The 20,008-nt window shown below is 36.3% G+C and overlaps 1 protein-coding gene across 1 annotated transcript in view; it reads right to left on the bottom strand.

Annotated features, from left to right (window-relative positions):
- Positions 1–19,377, bottom strand: part of GRXCR1 (glutaredoxin and cysteine rich domain containing 1) — a 109,422-nt gene extending 90,045 nt beyond the window's left edge. The window contains exon 1 of the mRNA XM_056125564.1: positions 18,982–19,377. Within this exon, the coding sequence (XP_055981539.1) occupies positions 18,982–19,365 (384 nt within the window). The 5' untranslated portion in view covers positions 19,366–19,377. The remainder of the gene's footprint in view (positions 1–18,981) is intronic.
- Between the last annotated feature and the right edge of the window lie 631 nt (positions 19,378–20,008).

Here is a 20,008-nt window from a genome sequence, read left to right on the forward strand (position 1 = left end):
TGCATCTGTGTACACACTTTACATGGAAGGAAACTGAGACTCAAGTTTAAGTATTTACAACCTGTGCTCTAACGCCTAAATTAGAAAGTCTCAGATTAAGTATTTAAAGTAATTAAATCAAGTGTTTTTAAGAAAGTAAAATTAGCACTCATTACAAGTTGGAGCTTGGAGACATCTGATAACATTCTGGGATTAAGTTTTATCTTCATGATATAGAAGAGATCTAAAGAGCAAAAAATATGTAAAATCTTATGTAAATGCAAATAGTAAATTTTCAGACTTTACTGACACATCAATCTTCATCGTCCCTGATAGTTAAGCAGCTGGCAGAAGTGTGACAAGGATCTTAAATGGGAACTTCCTTTTAATTGAACTAAAGTATCTATGTCCAGATAAGTATAGTTTAGCTTTTGCATGTTTATCACAGGGCCTTAAATAAATATTACAGTACTTGCCATGCATGTCTCTGACAGGGGTTTAATCCCTGGCACAATTTATGAACTTGCCACATGTTTTCAGATCCCTGAGTAAGCCAAAAGTATCACTGGGTGTAGCCCCAAAAGAAAAAGAATTCATTACCATAAACATGCATATTTGCATTTTACTCTCTAAAGATAAAATTGATATTCAGGTAAATGGTAAAATCATTATACTTAGGAGGCGGCAATCCCAAAGCAATGAGTTCACAGTAGCAAAATGACAGGCAGCAAATGAATCAGAAACATTTTGCAAATGGAATGATTTCAAATATTTTTTTTTTCCAGGAGAATAGAGGGATAGTACAGCGGGTACAGTGCTTGCTTTGCACGTGACTGACTAAAATTTGATCCCCTGCACCTCATATGGCCTTCCTCCCAAGCCTGCATGTGTAATAACTGAGCACCCAAAACTAAAACAGAAAATAAAAATTGTTTTCTGGATCAAAAGAGATAATACAGAAAGTAAAGTACTTGCCTTGCATGTGGCTGACCATTGCATGTGATTCACTTCCCTATACCATAGATGTATCCTTGAGCACACCAGAAGTGACCCTTGAGCACAAAGTCAGGCCTAATCCATAAATATAATCCCCAAACAAACAAAAACAAAATCTCTTCCCAGCACATGAATTCAAGTTGCAAAATCAGAAGGAAAAAAAAATACTTGAAGGCTGAACAATTAACATAAGCATACTAAGTACTTTGGCAACCCCATACTGACCATTTCAAGAATGTTCTTATTCTTTACAAAATCCATGGCTCTTCCTTGAAGAGAAAGATGCCCCTTTTTTCACTCTCTTAAGTGCATGCATAGCATTAATAAATATCAAACAATTAATAATTCGAATGTTCTCCATTTTCTATATCAAATAAAATGTTTGAATAATTAGCTAAGTGTAGCCAATCCCTTTTAGAGTGTTTAGCTATAAAAAGAATCTATTTTAGAATATGAATACCTGCATAAAAATATCATAGCTTGAAATGCATTATAAATTCCTTTGTGATGAAGAGAATTCTCTGTGGAATTCCCAGAATAGACTAAAATCTGAAAGCAAGAAAGCAAGTGAAATTAAGAGTTAAGAAAATTTGACTGAACTCAGGCAATTCCCTCATTTCTGTTCTTCCCACACCTACTGATTTAATTCCTCTGTCCTTCTGATTGTACAGATGGTTATAGTTCAATCACTTCTAAGAAACTCTTCTCCATATTTTAAACATTATTCAAGTCAAGAAAGATACCCAGGGAATCAGTGATGAAAAGCTGGGACAGGTAAGTACATTTTAAAGTGCTAAGGCATTTAATTATATTCAGAAAGTTCCTTAACTTTTCAGATGAGAAAAAACAGACACAGAGAGATGTGAGAAGCTTAAACTAATACAACTAGAAATGACTTGTGGTACTTGATCTGAACACATCACCGGACCTTTATATGAGCCTGTTGGTGATGCAATGCCTCTGCTAACTCTAAAGTCTATTTTTCATTCAATTTGCAGGAGAACAAGTAGCTATTGAGACAAAGAATCTTGAACCCTAAAGTTTCATAAGTATATAGAGATAGTGTACTTGCTTCTTTGGGTTGTAGAAAAAAATCGCCACAAATTTAGTAGCTTGGAGCAATATTTATTATTTTTGTGATCCTAGAGGTTACAATTTACATCCTTGGTAAACACATAACCAAATGTTGGCTGGAACAGAATCTGTTGCATTGCTTTGTCTTGCCTCCTTTCTGGTGGGAACCTTGACTCCTGCTATTCCCTTTGCTGTCTTCAATATACTCATAGAAAACTCTGCTTTTTTTTGGTCTCATCTTCTCTCTGATTCTGACTTTCTTGCCTGTTTCAAGACTCTGTTACATAATTAACTCCATCAGTAATTCAAGATAAAATTTTCTGCTCAAAATTCCTTAGTTAGATCAGGGACAAGACAAGGATGTCCACTCTCTCCACTGCTGTTCAATATAGTACTGGAAGTACTGGCAGTAGCGATTAGGCAAGAAAAAAATACTAAGGGCATCCAGGTAGGAAAGAAAGAAATCAAGCTCTCACTATTCGCAGATGATATGATATTATACTTAGAGAACCCTAAAACTTCTGCCAAGAAACTCCTAGAAACAAAAGGCTTGTATAGTAAAGTTGCAGGCTATAAAATCAATACCCAAAAGTCCATGACTTCCCTATATGCAAATAGTGAAAGAGAAGAAAGTGACACGAAGAAAACAATCCCATTAACAATTGTGCCCCAGAAAATCAAGTACCTAGGAATCAGCTTAACTAAGAAAGTAAAGGACCTCTACAAAGAAAACTACAAAACGCTACTTCAGGAAATATGGGAGGATACGAGGAAATGGAAAAATATCCCCTGTTCATGGATCGGGAGAATTAACATTGTCAAAATGGCAATATTTCCCAATGCACTGTATAAATTCAACGTGATTCCTATTAGGATACCCATGACATTCTTCAAAGAAATGGAGCCAACATTCCTGAAATTTATATGAACAATAAGCCCCCACGAATAGCTAAAGCAATTCTTGGGAAAAAGAAAATGGGAGGAATCAACCTCCCTAACTTCAAACTCTACTACAAGGCAGTAATAATTAAAACAGCATGGTACTGGAACAAAGGCAGAGGTGTAGACCAATGAAACAGGGTTGAATATACTGGCATCTCCCCCCAAGCATACGAGCATCTAATCTTCCATAAGGGGGCAAGAAAAGTGAAGTGGAGCAGGGAAAGCCTCTTTAACAAATTGTGCTGGCAAAACTGGATGGCTACATGCAAAAAAATGGGCTCAGATCTCTGCCTAACTCCACATACAAAAGTAAGATCAAAGTGGATTAAAGACCTCAATATCAGACCGGAATCCATAAGGTACATTGAAGACAAAGTTGGCAAAACCCTCCATGACATAGAAGCTAATGGTATCTTCAAAGATGTCACAACACTGGCCAAGGAAGTGAAAACAGAGATAGACAAATGGGACTATCTTAAAATAAGAAGCTTCTGCACCTCAAAAGAAACAGTGACCAAAATACAAAGACAATCTACAGAATGGGAAAGAATATTCGCCATATACACATCTGACAAGGGGTTGATATCAAGGATATATAAAGTACTGGTTGAACTCCACAAGAAGAAAACATCCAACCCCATCAAAAAATGGGGAGATGAAATGAACAGAAACTTTCTCAAAGAAGAAATCCGAATGGCTAAACAGTACATGAGAAAATGCTCTACACCATTAATCATCAGGGAGATGCAGATCAAAACCACAATGAGATACCATCTCACATCTCAGAAACTGGCCCAATCCAAAAGAACAAAAGCAACCAATGCTGGCACGGATGTGGCGAGAAAGGGACAATCCTTCACTGTTGGTGGGAATGCTGACTGGTTCAGCCCTTTTGGAAAACAGTATGGACGATTCTCAAAAAATTAGAAATTGAGCTCCCATTTGACCCAGCAATACCACTCCTGGGAATATAATCCCAGAGAGGCAAAAATGTATAGTCGAAGTGATATCTGCACTTGTTTGTTCATTGCAGCACTCATAACAATAGCCAGAATCTGGAAAAAACCTGAGTGCCCAAGAACAGATGTCTGGTTAAAGAAACTTTGGTACATCTACAGAATGGAGTACTATGTAGCTGTTAGAAAAGATGAAGTCATGAAATTTACATACAAGTGGTACTACATGGAAAGTATCATCTAAGCGAAATGAGTCAGAAAGAGAGGGATAGACATAAAAAGATGGCATTCATCTGGGGGACATAAAGTAACAAAGTAAGAGATTAATACCCAAGAATAGCCGAGATCAGTATCAGGAGGATTGCTCCACGGCCTAGAGGCCAGCCAGGCATTCTAGGGGAAAGGGCAGCTCAGATAGAGAAGGGAGCACCAAATAAAGGGTGTTGGGAGGATCATGAACATGATTGCCACTCAATGTCTCTTTTGCAGACCACAACACCCAAAAGGAGAGAGAGAACAAAAGGGAATGCCCTACCACAGAGGGAGGGTGGGATGGGGGGATGGGGGGTGGGAGGGATACTGGAATCCGTGCTGGTGGAAAATGGGCACTGGTGGAGGAATGGGTATTTGATCATTGTATAATCGAAACCCAAGCACAAAATTTTGTAAATCTACAACTGTACCTCATGGTGTTTCACTAATAGGTAAAGGTAAAGGTAAAGGCCCTCCCGTTGATCGTCGATTTGCTCGAGCAGGCCCAGTAACGTCTCCATTGGAGACTTTGTTGTTACTGTGTCTGGCATGTCGAATACTCTCGGTAGCTTGCCGGGCTCTCCGAGAGGGGCGGAGGAATCGAACTCGGGTCGGCCATGTTGGCCGCGTGTAAGGCGAACGCCCTACCGCTGTGCTATTGCTCCACTAATAAAAATTAATAAAAAAAAAAAGAAAGAAAGATTGGTCCATAGCTGGAAGCCTGCCTTATAAGCAAAGGGGCGAAGGCAGCTGGAATGGAGAAGGGATCACTAAGAAAATGATGGCTGCAGAAATTGGTCAGGATGGGAGATGTGTGCAGAAAGTAGATAAAGGAATAACCATGATAACCTCTCAGGATCTGTATTGCAAACCATAATGCCCAAAAGTAGAGAAAGATTATGGGGAATCATCTCTGTCATGGAGGCAGGGGGAGGGTGGGTAAAGGGGGGTATACTGGGATATTGGTGGTGGGGAATGTGCACTGGTGGAGGGATGGGTTTTGATCATCGTGTGATTGTAACCCAAACATGAAAGCTTGTAACTATCTCACAGTGATTCAATAAAATTTAAATTAAAAAAATTTAAATCCTGTAAAAAAATCTAGCTATTTTTAATGCAGTTTTAACATGAACCAAAAAAAAAATCATAAAATTTCTGACTCCAGAATCAAAACAATATTGAAGAAAAGAGACCGTCTTTCATGTTTACTGGAATTTACCCAATTTACGGTGCTTTAATAAAAACAACTAAGTTAAGAGGAGGCACTTTAACTTAATGAAAACATATGAATAATCAGGATAATCCTCAAATTTTTATATTCACATATTTCCTCACATACATAGAGTACTATTTGGTCTGGCCAATGAAATTTTATAAGAGGTGTTTATTCCTTCTGTTTTTATATTTATAAAATATTTATAAAAAATTTATAAAATAAACCCAGGGTTTTAAAACAATATTGTGCACAGTATAATGCAAAGGAAAAATTAATCTGGACATATTCTTAATCAGACTCCACTTAGTTTGATACCGTGACTCCTTACTGGAGTTGGTCGTTGGATTTTGAAGACCCAGCTATAATAAAGGCAATGTAACAAAATTGCTAACTGAAACAATAAGTACCAAGAAGAGAAAATATAATATTCTATATTCATCTATTTTAGCAGTAACCCCATAAACATTGTAAAACAAAAGCATATCATAGATGAATTTTATGTTTTAGGTATTATGTCAGATAATTGTTTTATTGTCATAGTAATTCTCATCATTACATTGCAGTAGAATCATTATTTCATTATCAACGTAAACAAGTTGTAGAGATATTGCACACTTGTTCAAGGTCACAAAACATGTCTGTTCTCATTGGCATTATTTAATATTCCCATTTTCCCCTAGTTCTCTTTTACATAGCGCTGTTCCTTCTTCAAATTAAGTTATCCCCCAAAGCTTTTGGTTCCCATAAACTCTTAGCTTGGTCCATTGGCTGCCTATTCTCTGTGACCTTGTCTAAAATTTCAATAGCTGCATGAAGGCTGATACACTCTTAAATGAAAATTTTGAGGTTCTAAAGTGAGGTAAGACTTCAGTAAAATTCTGCAAAAATTCTTTATAAATTTCTAAATAAATTTTGTCATTTATTTTCCCTCAAATGGTCCTAAACCAAATTATACAATATTCTCACACTTCTTCCTGAGGTCATTTATCTAAAGATCACAAACCTTATGCCAAAAGTGACCATTTATAATAGAAGGCAGGAAATAAAGCAAAACTTGGTCTTGTCCTCTGTAGTTACTGTGCAAGATCAGTACCAGGGTGAATCAGATCTAGGAAAGATAAGGGACGGAGCTTTTTGGCTTGTGGGTAGAAAGGGTAGAAAGGGAAAATCCATTGATGGTCGATCCACCATATCAGTCCACATAGTTATATGGCATTCGAAAACTGTTTCAACCAGATCTTGAATGCTATTGTGTTGTATGTTTGGTGCATGTGCATCACTATAAGCCCGTGGAATATAGGATAGATAAAAACAGAAGTTCATATTCATATTTAGGCATACAAAATCTGAGTTAGTTCCAGATGTTAGGGGCAGCAGTTGAAAGACACTGGAGTCAATCAACCAGTGCCAATCAATACATAAATGACTGGTACTTGTTACTCTCGATCAATGTTCTTCATTCTCTAGCACCAGGAGATCTAATAAAACATATGGGACAATGAATGCAGATATTTTCTGAGCAGACCACATCTATTTATCTTTCTAACCCAAGGTAAGTCAACAATGACCAAAGGAAAAAGTTTGAGTAAGACCAAGAAATATTTAGAAGTAAAAACTTCTGTACATGTAATAGAATCTGTCTAAGTTATTGAAAAAAAAGAGATTGGAAAAATAAATTTAATCTATAGTTATTCGAAAGGAATAAAAGCATCAATTATTTAAATTGCTATGCATCGATGCATATTTTGCATAAGTCTTCTATAACCAGAAGCCTGACTGTGTTCTGAGACCCAAAATTTAGAATATTCTTGGAGGAAATAAAAATCTAGAAGTGAGCTGAGGATACAAACAGAATTTGTGTAGAAAGTTCATTGGCATTTATCTTCTTAATAGAGACTTCAAGGACTCTGACAAACTAAATCCAAAGCAAAGTATACTGGGAGTAATTTATTAGTCTCTGCTAAAGAAGAAGACAGGAGGTGGAAAACCCAAAAGAAATACTATTAAGGATATATTAATGATTTCATCAAGATTAATGTAATAGCCAATAGGGAAGTATGGAAAAGGGAAACATTTTCCAAACAGCTGGTTTTTAAACTTTGTAAAAATGATTTAAAAGATAAAAAAAAAGTACAAAGGAAAGCAGGAAGGGAATGAGGCAGGTGGGAGAAAGGAAAATGGAAGGGAAGAAGGGAGTAAGAGAGGAGAGAGGGAAGGAGAGAGGGGAGGGAGGGAGGAAGGAAGGAAGGAAGGAAGGAAGGAAGGAAGGAAGGAAGGAAGGAAGGGAGGAAGGGAGGGAGGGAGGGAGGGAGGGTGTGAGAAGAGAGAAAAGGGGAAAACAGAAAAGGAGGGAAGAAGGTAAGGACAGATTAAGATAGAAGAGAAAGGAAGAAAGATACAGACCAGTTTAATAGAGATAATAAATTATTTCTAAGCACTGGGCATTAGGAAGTAGAAGGGTCTATTGCTTTTAATAGGTTTTATATATAGACACATTCTCTATGTTTCCATCATACTAGGTATGTTTGCCTCATAAAATATGGCTATTTGTTATTTCTACATGATGCTCTATCCTCACATATATACATAAGTTCATAATTATATTTGAAAGCTAATTTTTCTGATGTAGACATTAAGTAGAGATGGCAATTGTAGGAAATTGTTCTCATACTCATCCATCATAAGACGTGAAATAAAAGGCTTCTTGGCTGAATCAGCAAGCATACTATTAGGAACATCAAGGAGTTCTCTTTCATTGATATAATTGCCAAGGATGACATTCACATTGCTCAATGTTCACACCCAGTCATTTTTCAGTACATCCATTGTCCCATATTAAACTTCTTTTTAGCAATGCACTTTTAGAAAGCTCCACTAATGGATAGGCAGCAGTGCTTTATTCCCTGCCAGCTCCTCACTCTCTGAAGTCTGTAGTCCATTCATTCGCAACAATGGCCAGCCTTCTTTGCATAAAGCAGATATTCCACAGGCATGTTGGAAATGGAGACATACGTGATAATTCTCCACAGTCCAGATATCCAAAAGTAAAATTGAGAGTGATAGAAATCAACTCCTTAATATATATACAAATATTAGCAAGCAGAATCCCAAGTAAGTTACATGTATCGAAAAAATTATTAGAAATTTTGTCTGTAGAAATTAATATTTTAAGCTCCACATAAAAGGAAAAGATGAGCTATTTGAACAGACATTATTTAATTTGTTGGGGGGGCCACACCCAGAGGTATTTAGCCTATTCCTAGCTCTGAGCTCAGGGATATTGATCCTGGAAGGTATCTGATTACCTTTTGTCATGCCAGGATCAGCATCTGCAAGGGAAGCACCTATGCTGCTGTTGACTCTCTCTCCAGCTCCTGTGCTGGAAGATTTTCATTGCTACTACTGCTGCTGTAATATTGTGTTTTCGTTATATTTTTTATTTATCTTATGGTTGTTAATTGTCATTTATAAGTGTAAGCATACAGTTCTTGTTTTTCTCCATCAGACTAATTCCACATATTATTACACTTTTCTGGGCAGGGCACATTCATGCCGTTACAAATCACAGGATTTTATCGTTGTGATTCTTAAGCGAAACTTTAAAAATGACTTTTTATTAGTTAAGTTCTATATCAAATTTAATAATGCTCAGAAACTAATTAGTACAGTCAATATTGCATAGATTTTCTTAAAAACCATCAATATGTCTCTTTGTTTTTTTTTTTTTTTGCTTTCCTGTTTGTGTTTCATCATTTATTCAAAGAAGCCTTTATCTAAGTTCTTATATCACCTTTGTACCTTCTTTACCCCGCTGGTAACCTGTTTTAGATACGAATTAAAATGCCTGTCTGGTGACCCATTTGTCACTCTTCTGTAAGTGAGAAAAATCTTAAAGTCATGTTTGCTGCCAGCAAAACCCTCACTGGTGAGCTGCAGATAAACTGTATATTCATCAGCTGTTGTTCCAATCTTTCACTTGGGATTAATTACTCTGCAAGAACAGACGTATTCATACAATAAAACAATTTTCATTCATCATATGTATATGAGACTAATGAAAGCCACGGCCTCCTTGAAATGAAATACTGAACTCTCATTTGCACTAGCAGTACTGGAGGAAATAAGCCACATTTTTTCTTCTTTATATATTCATGCATTCAGTAATAAATAAGATTAGACTTTTATCAATGCCAATGATTACTCTTTAAATGATGTCATATGTATGATAATAGCATATATTTAACATTTAAGAAAGTGCTGTCTGTATGCACAGCCCCTAAAAGCAATGCATAAAAATAAATTGAAATTGTGTATGTCCTCTTATCTGTTCATTTTAAGAAATAATTGTTGGCTTAATTTTCTCTAAGGTACTATCTTTGACTGTTAAGCAACCATCCACTGTTAAGATAAAACAGTTTTACATTCTCAAATTTATCGAGTTCATATATTCAGTAAACTAACTAAAATATCTAGTGCATACACTAGAATAAGCAGCTTACTTTTCTACTCAAATGCTAAGAAACACAATTGGATTTTTTTAGCAGAGAATGATGTGATTCAATTTTAACTTACATTAAGAAAGAATTATTCTAAGGCAGAAATGGAAAACAAATCAGAAGAGTTATTCATGTTTTCTGCAACAAAAATTATACTAAGCATAAATTCCATTCAAAAATTAATGGAAAATTTTAATGAGAAAATAACCACTAATAGCCTCAAAAATGACTAAACAGATGGCATTTACTGATTGCATTTTAGTAAAGCATACATGTACAGGCTTCCAGAATAATTATGTAGTTAGAGCTTGTATTGTGTTTTGTTCATATGGTTTGTTGTTCTTCGTGACAGTGACTTTGCCTCTTTTCCTTTATCTTTTCCTGTTCTGTATATTCTCATAAACTTATTGTAGGGGTGATGTGCTGGTAAACTACATTTTAGGGGAGACAGTGTACCCAAATTTATGTAGATTTCTGTATTGGAGGGACAGAATCCATGGCCAAAATCAAGGTGCCAACAGTATAATAAGTTACTCACATATATTAATATTTAATACCACTTTCTGTACCACACCATTTTCAGTTTTCACAAAAAATGTGCCTGGCCATTCAGAACTCTGGTTACCAATTCTCTCTGATGAAACGGAACTTTCACAGCTTTTCAATGTGATGCCATAAACAGAATTCCTCCTACCCTAAATTTTGTTCACTTACCCATTCACATCCACTCCTCCCTGTCTGCATAAAACATTGTTTTATATTTACAAGGAGTAGACAGGCTCTGATGTGGGTCTCAGCCATTTCATCTCATTTACCAGGCTGGTACATCATTAAGGGTGTCTACTGTTTGTTCTCTCTGTATATTTCCCTAGACAAAAATATTAATCTCTTAGCTCAATGGAAACTACTTCATCTGGGAAATTGGAAGGGTAACCACTGACATGAACAAAAAGACTCACATTCGGACGCCTCTATTTGAAACATAATCTCATTAAGACCTTATGAGCCTTGCAATTGGTCAACCAGAGTTTGATCCTCCCACTCCATAACTGTCAGGGATCATATCTGTTCATCCAGACAAGATTAAGCCCTGAGCAAAGGTGGCATCATCCTAAAACATACACACACACACACACACACACACACACACACACACACACACACAAAAATTCCTATCAGGACACAAAACAAACCTGTTCTCTGCATAGAGAACAGTCCACCAGTGATCCAACTGGTTAATGACGTAAGTGTTTCGTGGTCTAACGATCTCCTTAAGAGAAAAGAACAGATGACTATTTTGAGCCTTCTACTCTATTAAAAATCATAGATTTTTTTTTACATTTTACTAGACAATATCCTTTTATCAGATGACCAAAATCTGCTAGTTTTGAATAGAACTCACCAAAAAAAAAAAAGAGCAATAACTGTAAGGCTAAACTTATAGCAATGCTATAGAGACATTCAACAAATGGTTGCTCTTGTTATCATCAAATTATTGTTCTCCTAAATAATTTTTAAGTGGTTACTTGTTTACAGTATTGCTCAAGAAATCCAAGAGCAACTTGGATTTGCTAGAGTTTTTCTGAGATAGGAAATGCCTCCCCCTGCAGCGAGAAAACACTAGTCTATCTTTGTTCCCTTTGAATGTGAGAAGAATCCCACAGCACTAATTGTGGAACCCAAAGCCAGTTGTATTCTTGTGGGAAGTGATTATTGTGGCTGGAAATCACTGTACTTTATAGTTTATTTTGTTTTTACATGAATGTTGTCACGAAAGAGAGAGAAAACAATCAATATACATTCTTGGAAGAAAGTGTTTTGTTTTCAATTTTTAAGTCGAGAATCTCAACCACCTTTTGCAAAAGAAACAATTTCCACCATATTATAAATACATTAATTTTTACCTTTTAAATTCCAATATATAATGACAATTTACCCAAACTCAAAAGAAATAAATACCAAAAGGGGAAAATAAGTGGAAATAAATCTGGAAAGGGGAAAAAAGATCACATCAAGCAATATGTGCCCGTTATGAAATAAAATCACTATGAATATATTTTTGTTATTCCAGCACTGTGAGTTGAATTGCAAAAAATAAAAATTATGTCTTATGGAAGATGTTGATAAATGCTGCTCAGGCAGCATTGCTTATCTAAAAGGTTTTTCCCTCCCTATGTTCCATGTTTTCCATAAAAATTGTCAATGTCATTTTATTCAAAATCCCAGCATCCTATCATAGCAAGAAATGGTGAATAAGACTATATTTTCATAAATGAAATAGTATAATTTTTCTTGGATGTTTCTGGACTTCATTCTGATAGTAACATCTTTTCTAAAAAGTATGTTTTCTTTTGCCACCACTCTTCCTGGTTTTCATTTGGGTTGGCACTAAAATCTATCAGACCCAGATGGGGGAAAAAAGCAAGTGCAGAATGATAGCACAGAATAAGCAGCTGTGTGGTTTATCACAGTATCACACCACCAAACAACTCAACGTGGTCTCTATAAAACTTAATGAATATAATGAATGTCTATGCATTTTAAGTCATGTCCAGGAGTCTGTTGCTTATCATGTCTAAATATCTTATCTGTGGCTTATCCTGTCTAAATAATAATGTATATCTAATTTATTGATGTAAGGCATTTTAAGTCAATTCAGACTATCATCAAAGAAGAGAGAGTTTTACTTCAAACAGGAAGGAGCAGGTGGGTGAATGTGAGTGTTATATCCAGTGCTGAGATACAAGGTGTGTGGGTGGCAGGTATGCTCACACAGGTCTGGAGCCAAGATCTGCAGGAACAATCTAACAAACATATACCAAGAATCCCTAGAAAATTAAATTAAAGAACTCGAAACAAAGGCCGTGTAGGAAATGAATCCAAAACAACAGGATCTTAAAGAGAGGGTTTAGTAAAACAGGTTTGTTTGGCAAAGGTCAAGCAAAGTTTAAAGCCGGTCACAGAGACTTCCTGAAGGGAAGTGTTCTCTATCAGTAGCACTTTCAATATCAGCATGTATTTTAAGGAATATTCCAGGATTTTCCAATGGCGTTTTTGTTCCTAAATAAAGTTCTTAGTGTGGGTGAACAGGATCTCTGTAAGATTTTAAGACCAGGTCAGAGATCCTGAATGCTTATCATATTTAATCAGTAATCATAAGATAGTCTTTCTTATGACAAGGAATTAAGTCTGGGCACAGAAATAAAATTTTTCAAAATCTCTGCCCTCTCTGATCACCAGAATACTTAGCAATCATAAATACGTAATTTGAGAGATGGGTAATAAAAATTATAACAGTATTTACTTAAGTATTTTTGATGTGCCACCATGGTGCACAATGTTTTATATAAAACAGCTCTTTTATTTCATAGGAAAAAGACACCATTCCCACCTTCCTAAGGCAAAAATGGGGATGGAGAGGAGTTATGCAAATTTCCCCCAATTTGAATATAACAGACTCTGCCTTGGAACTCAGGCCAATTAATGAAGGGAGAGTGAGCACAAAAATATGTTAAGATACTACCTGAAAGAGAACATAGGTACTTTGCTAATCTCTCATAAAGCAAAGTGAAGCTTTGAGTCCTAGAAACTTGAGTCTACTGTTTTAGAATAATTGATAGAGACTTGGGAAAAGACAATAAAGTTAGGAACTCTGGTAGTTGGAGGAGGTCAAAGTTGGGCATCCTGGATATGTCTTATATCAGAGAACCTTTACAAAGTTCTGCATCAGCTGAGTCTTATGGGGAAAAGGGGATGTAATAATGAGATTCAGAAGGATATCTGCACAAGACTGTCCCTGTATTTTCTGGCCTCTAATAAAACTTTGTGCCTTGATGGTCACAGGATGTGGAAAGGAGACCTCAGGATGACGAATATATGACTTCCTGATCGCTCTTAAAAATAAAAGCCAAGAACAAATTATCATCTGACAAGAATAAATAACTTCCAATGACTTTCTTGCATTGTTTGTGTTTCAAGTTTTTATCTGAAGGAAAGTGAAAGAAAATAGGTAAGTATAGAGGAAGACAGGATAGTTGTTCACTCTGGTTAGGAAGCCATGTAAACTCCAAAATGGTCTTTGGGTCTGTTTCTCTCCTTAGATACCCCCATTACTAAGTGGGTATCATTATCGGTATAATTTGATCTCCAGAATATCTTACTAAAACGTAAAAAAAAACCTCTTTAAGAAAGTTAGCATGTAGATGATGCAGGTAGCCTTGGCCTTGATAGAATGTGGGAATAAATGTAAGCCAAGAAGTCTAAATAGAAAGGATAATTATAAATCTACACACATATAGTGTTTTGATACATACAAAAGTATATATATGTAAGAATTATATATAGATAAATCCCACAATTCAAATAACAGAGAAAGTGACTTGGTTGTTACAGTTCAGATACTCAGTAAAGCTTTGGCTGAAATGCCCATTATTTACTTTTCTGTGTATGTTTAAAAAATAAGTGGAGGGGCTGGAGCAATAGCACAGAAGGTAGGGTATTTGCCTTTCACGTGGCCGGCCTGGATTTCTCAGCATCCCATATGGTCCCCTGAGCACCGCCAGGGGTAATTCCTGAGTGCAGAGCCAGGAGTAACCCCTGTTCATTGCCAGGTGAGACACTAAATAAATAAATGAATAAATAAATATAAGTGGAGTCTTAGGGTTGGTGGTTTATTACTGTCATTTTGCAACAGATAATGCTTAGTCAGCTGTGCACAGTATAATTATAACCGTTTTCATAGGTTTAATGGGGAAGCAGGTGATATCCTGAAAGTAGAAGTCCTAATGGGCATGACCCATAAGCCATTATCATGAGCAGCCACTGGCTGAACAAAGACCAAAACCGGGTTCTCACCTACCGTCTCCAAAAGGAACATTATTATTGCTGAATATTTTTAAAATCTCAAATGACTCATTTTCATCTCTGGTCTCAAAAACTATAAAAGTTTTGTTCTTTGTTCTTTGACGTCACTATATTTGGGTAATTCTTCAACAGTAAGAGAAAAGTAATGCACGGAATTATTAAGTCTCTCCTAAATATAGATATGGCTGGTTTAATTTTTCATATAGTCAGAATAATTAATCTGGATTCCAAAAGCCCCACTCTTCATGTCTTTGGAAAATTAAGTTATTGAAAAGGAGAGAGTTTAGAATATTGGAATGTGGAAGGACATTTCTGCTAGGTGCTTACGATATGCTGTCAAGCTGTCAGAGGAAAGAGACAGAAGAAGGCTATAAGGTATTGTGCAGGTCAATAAAAGGGACAGAAAAGAAACCAAGGCTTTCACAAATTAAAACATTATTCTTGTACAGGGCTGGAGCCATAGCACAGCGGGTAGGGCGTTTGCCTTGCATGCAGCCAATCCAGGTTGGATTCTTCCGTCCCTCTCAGAGAGCCCGGCAAGCTACCGAGAATATCCTGCCCGCACGGAAAGCTCTCCACGGTGTATTCGATATGCCAAAACAGTAACAACAAGTCTCACAATGGAGGCGTTACTGGTGCCCGCTCGAGCAAATTGATGAACAACAGGAGGACAGTGCTACATTCTTGTACAAGGGTTCTGATGAATAGTGAAGAATGAGAAATACTCCAGTTTAGATATCCACTGAGTTTGATGAGTATTACTGGAAAAGTGTTTATGATATTTATCCATTTACTAAAGAGAAAAGCTTTCAGTGAGTTGTAGAACTTGGATAAGTAAGATGTGGGAGAAGTTGCCTTAAATTATTTTAGGCATTTACTAAATAAAGAAAAAATAATGAAATTATGTAAATTACCCTTCACTTCTTGAACCCTGAAATGGAACAGAGAAGTAGATTAAAATGAAATTTTTTCCAAAAACTTATGGCTTGATATTACAGAAATATTTAATTGAAGAAGGAATAAGCATTGAGATATGAATAGAAAAAGAATTTATGTTAGACTAACATGAAAGCAGAAGGAGAATCCTTTAGACGTTAAGAAAAAATATCAATTTTTTATACTTAAGTTCTTACAAGAGTAGTTTTATCCAACTTCTGAGAGTGCAATGCTAAATATTAATCCCATGAAAACACAAATGGATTTTCTTTCCCACACTATATAATATGACCCCTAGCTATAAAAAAAATTAATAACTCAACAAGAAAATTAATACTACTAACACTATGACGTTCAAGGTGGAAAATGTTCATGTCGAAGAGTTAATAAGAATAAAGTGGTTATTTTATTCCTTTTAACTCTTTGACATTAAAGTTTCAATAAAAAGAGAACTCGATTCAAATACAATACTTGCATGTTAGAAATAGCAGTTTTGTTAGAGGTTTTTAAAAATGGAGTTATGGAATCATGTATTAAAAAGTATACAAGTAAATATTGTAATTCAATGCATCACTAAAATGTTTATAATGAAATTCCTTCTATTTCAAAATTTACATTGCTATCAGTATAACATCACGGGAAGAAAACTTTTACTCTTGCAGGCTTTAACACAATAATAATTTAACATAAATGATCACTTGGCAGATATCTGAAAATTTCAAGTTCATTAAGTACTAACACTAGCATATAGCAGTTTTTGAAGGAATACTCAAACTTTTCAAACAATACAAATCATGCTAAGCATAAATATCTGCATTCAAAATAGTTTTACAGAGTTTTATTCTGGCCCTTTGCAGTAATAACTTTTGCAGTACTTGGGTATCAGTGGTAACCAAGATAAATTTAACCTAATTCATTTCTAGAAATCTGTACAAATGACTACCAGCATATTCTAACAGAGTCATCAGTTTATGGCAACTCATTTCCACCCCTAAATTATCTTCACTGGTAAATTCCATTTACAAAATGAACCATTTGTCTTAGTTTTCTTATCTTACTATTTAAATGAATTTTTTATGAATTCATGATATTTTTAAAGTTTTTTTCTTGAAATAAAGAAATATCCTGTCCCATTTTGCTAATGTCTCTTCTCCCTTCATTCCTGAATCTATATAATGTTGATTAATTTAATAATTTATTGTAAAAGATCATTTTATTAAAATATTGATACTGATAGAGCAGTCAGCACTGTCAGCACTGTCTTCCCATTGTTCATCGATTTGCTCGAGTGCGCACCAGTAACGTTTCCATTGCTAGACTTGTTACTGTTTTTGGCATATCGAATACACCACAGGGAGCTTGCCAGGCTCTGCAGTGCAGGCGTGATACTCTCAGTAGCTTGCCGGGCTCTCCCAGAAGGGAGTATTGCATAAAAATATTAGTTTGCTGCCTTAGCTAAAATGATCATGAATTCTATTCTAGAACTGATGTCTGTTTCCAAAGAATATCATCTACTATACTTTCAGGAAATTTCCAAAGGCTTAAGGGTAGAACATTTCTATAGGACTAAGGACTTTGATAATAAATTCCTTTAAAATTGTGTGTAATCTATTACCTTTTATGTGATATTTTTGCCATAAAATCTGGATCTCATTTTTATGAAGAACAATATTTTTAACTGTTGCTATAAGATTCTTCCAGATATGCAAATGCAATAAATCTCATGCGAAACCCATGACCTTCTATGGAATGGATGAAAGTAACCCTTCTTTCTTCCTAACCTTCCAACTAAAAACAACCTTATTGAATGCAGCAATCAATCTTTTCTAGTTAAATATCTACACTTTTACATATGTCTAGCATTTTATCTGTATAAATGCTAAATTAGCACCTGAAATATATAAAACTTAAAGTTTATTCAAGTGTAAATCAAATGTTTTTAATGGTATAGTGAGTGTTTTTTGTTGATTTAGAAATAGATGCATTGTATTGGTCACGCTATACTTCTAAAGGATAATGAAATATTAGAAGTTTTGGCTTTTCAAAGAAGAAATCCGAATGGCAAGAAGGCACATGAGAAAATGCTCTACATCACTAATCATCAGAGAGATGCAGATCTAAACAACAGTGAGATAGCATCTCACACCACAGAGACTGGCCCACATACAAAAGAAAAAAAGCAAACAGTGTTGATGCGGATGTGGCAAGAAAGGGATTCTCCTTCACTGCTGGTGGGAATGCCAACTGGTTCAGCCCTTTTGGAAAACAATATGAACGATTCTCAAAAAATTAGAAATTGAGCTCCCATTTGACCCAGCAATATCACTTCTGGGAATATATCCCAGAGAGTCAAAAATGTACAGTTGAAATAACGTCTGCACTTCTATGTTCATTGCTGCACTATTCACAATAGCCAAAATTTGGAAAAAACCCGAGAGTCCAAGAACAGATGACTGCTTAAAGAAACTTTGGTACATCTACATAATGGAATACTACGCAGCTGTTAGAAAAGATGAAGTCATGAAATTTACATACAAGCGATACTACATGGAAAGTTTCATGCTAAGTGAAATGAGTCAGAAAGAGAGAGACAGGCATAGAAAGATTGCATTCATCTGGGGAATATAAAGTAACAAAATAAGAGATTAACATCCAAGAATTGTCAAGATAAGTACCAGGAGGTTCACTCCAAGGCCAGTCGCACATGCTAGGGGGAAAGGCAGCTCAGATAGAGAAGGGAGCACCAGGTAAAGGGTTTTGGGAGGATCCTCCCAGGATGGGAGATGCATACTGAAAGTAGACTATAGACCAAACATGATTGCCACTCAATGCCTCTTTTGCAAACCTCAGCAACCAAAAGGAGAGAGAGAACAAAAGGGAATGCCCTGCCACAGAGGCAGGATGGGATGGCGGGGAGGGGCGGGGGGATACTGGGATCATTGGTGGTGGAGAATGGGCACTGGTGGAGGGATGGGTACTTGATCATTGTATAACTGAAACCCAAGCACAAAAACTTGTAAGTCTACAATTGTAACTCATGGTGTTTCACTAATAAAAATTTATAAAAAAAGAAATAAGTTATGGCTTAAAAAATCCCATCTAATTTCCTAGGAGTAGTGACCACATTTTCAATTCAGGACTTCTTATATGGAAGATAAATACAGGAGTAGCAGTCATGAATTAGAAAGACTTACTTTAAACTAGAGAATAGAGAGAGATTTAGATGGTAAGTTAGCACTGCACTCAGGAGAATCAAACTGCCATGACATACCTGTAACACTTTGGTGAGATTGTTGAAAAGAGCTTGGCCAGCACTCACTTTGTATTTGACGCCTCTCACTGTCCCATTTTTGCTTATAATATTAACTCTTCTTGTACCAAAACCCTTCTCACATGCAGCTCTAGCTAACACGAGCAAATTATCCTGTTCGTTCTCATATTCATCACTTTCTGATCCAAGGTGGCCATTCTGCTGTCCGTCAGACTCACTTAGTCCATCTATGCCACATATACTGGCACATTCAGAATCCAGAGAGCCTGCGGGTTGCCCATCTTCATACACTTCCTTCAGAACTCGCCCGCTGTGAGAAGAAGCAATTCGAAACCGGACTCTCCGTGGCCTGTCATTTTCTGATTTGGTCTCTCTTTTGAGCATGATCACATCCACTTATAGCAACAGTTCACATAGTTCCATATCTATCATTAATCCCTTAGTCTCCTAGCCACATGTCAGAGCTTAATTCCGGTGACAGCACATTCACATGAAACTAACATTGAAAGGGAAGAAGATTCCCAAGGACTTAGAGTGCCGTTAATAATGAATGTGTGTGAGCTTGATATAGTTACCCTTAAACTAAAACCTGCAAATTGATCCTATCGCTTAAATATTAAATAGCCGTGGTCGACTGTTTTACAGGATAAGTGCAAAAAACGTGGCATGTGATGAAACAAAATAAAGTACAAGACAAGCAATTGAAATATTTCTTTAACTTGGTAGCCAGACGTGAGTTTTAAAAGGTTTCTAGCCTTTTTGCTCCATGGCTTGGAGGCCAGCCACACACTCACTCCAGGGGAAAAGGAAGCTCAGATAGAGAAAGGAGCACCAAATAAAGGGTGTTGGGAGGATCCTCCCATGCTGAAAGTAGACTACAAACCAAACATGATTGCCACTCAATGCCTCTTTTGCAAACCACAACACCCAAAAGGAGAAAGAGAACAAATGAGAATACCCTGCCACAGATGCAGGGTGGAATGGGGGGATGGGTGGTGGAAGGGATACTGGGACCCATGAGGGTGGA

Source organism: Sorex fumeus, unplaced genomic scaffold, assembly GCF_029834395.1.
Source record: "Sorex fumeus unplaced genomic scaffold, SorFum_2.1 ptg000055l, whole genome shotgun sequence".
NCBI classification, from domain to species: Eukaryota; Metazoa; Chordata; class Mammalia; order Eulipotyphla; family Soricidae; genus Sorex; species Sorex fumeus.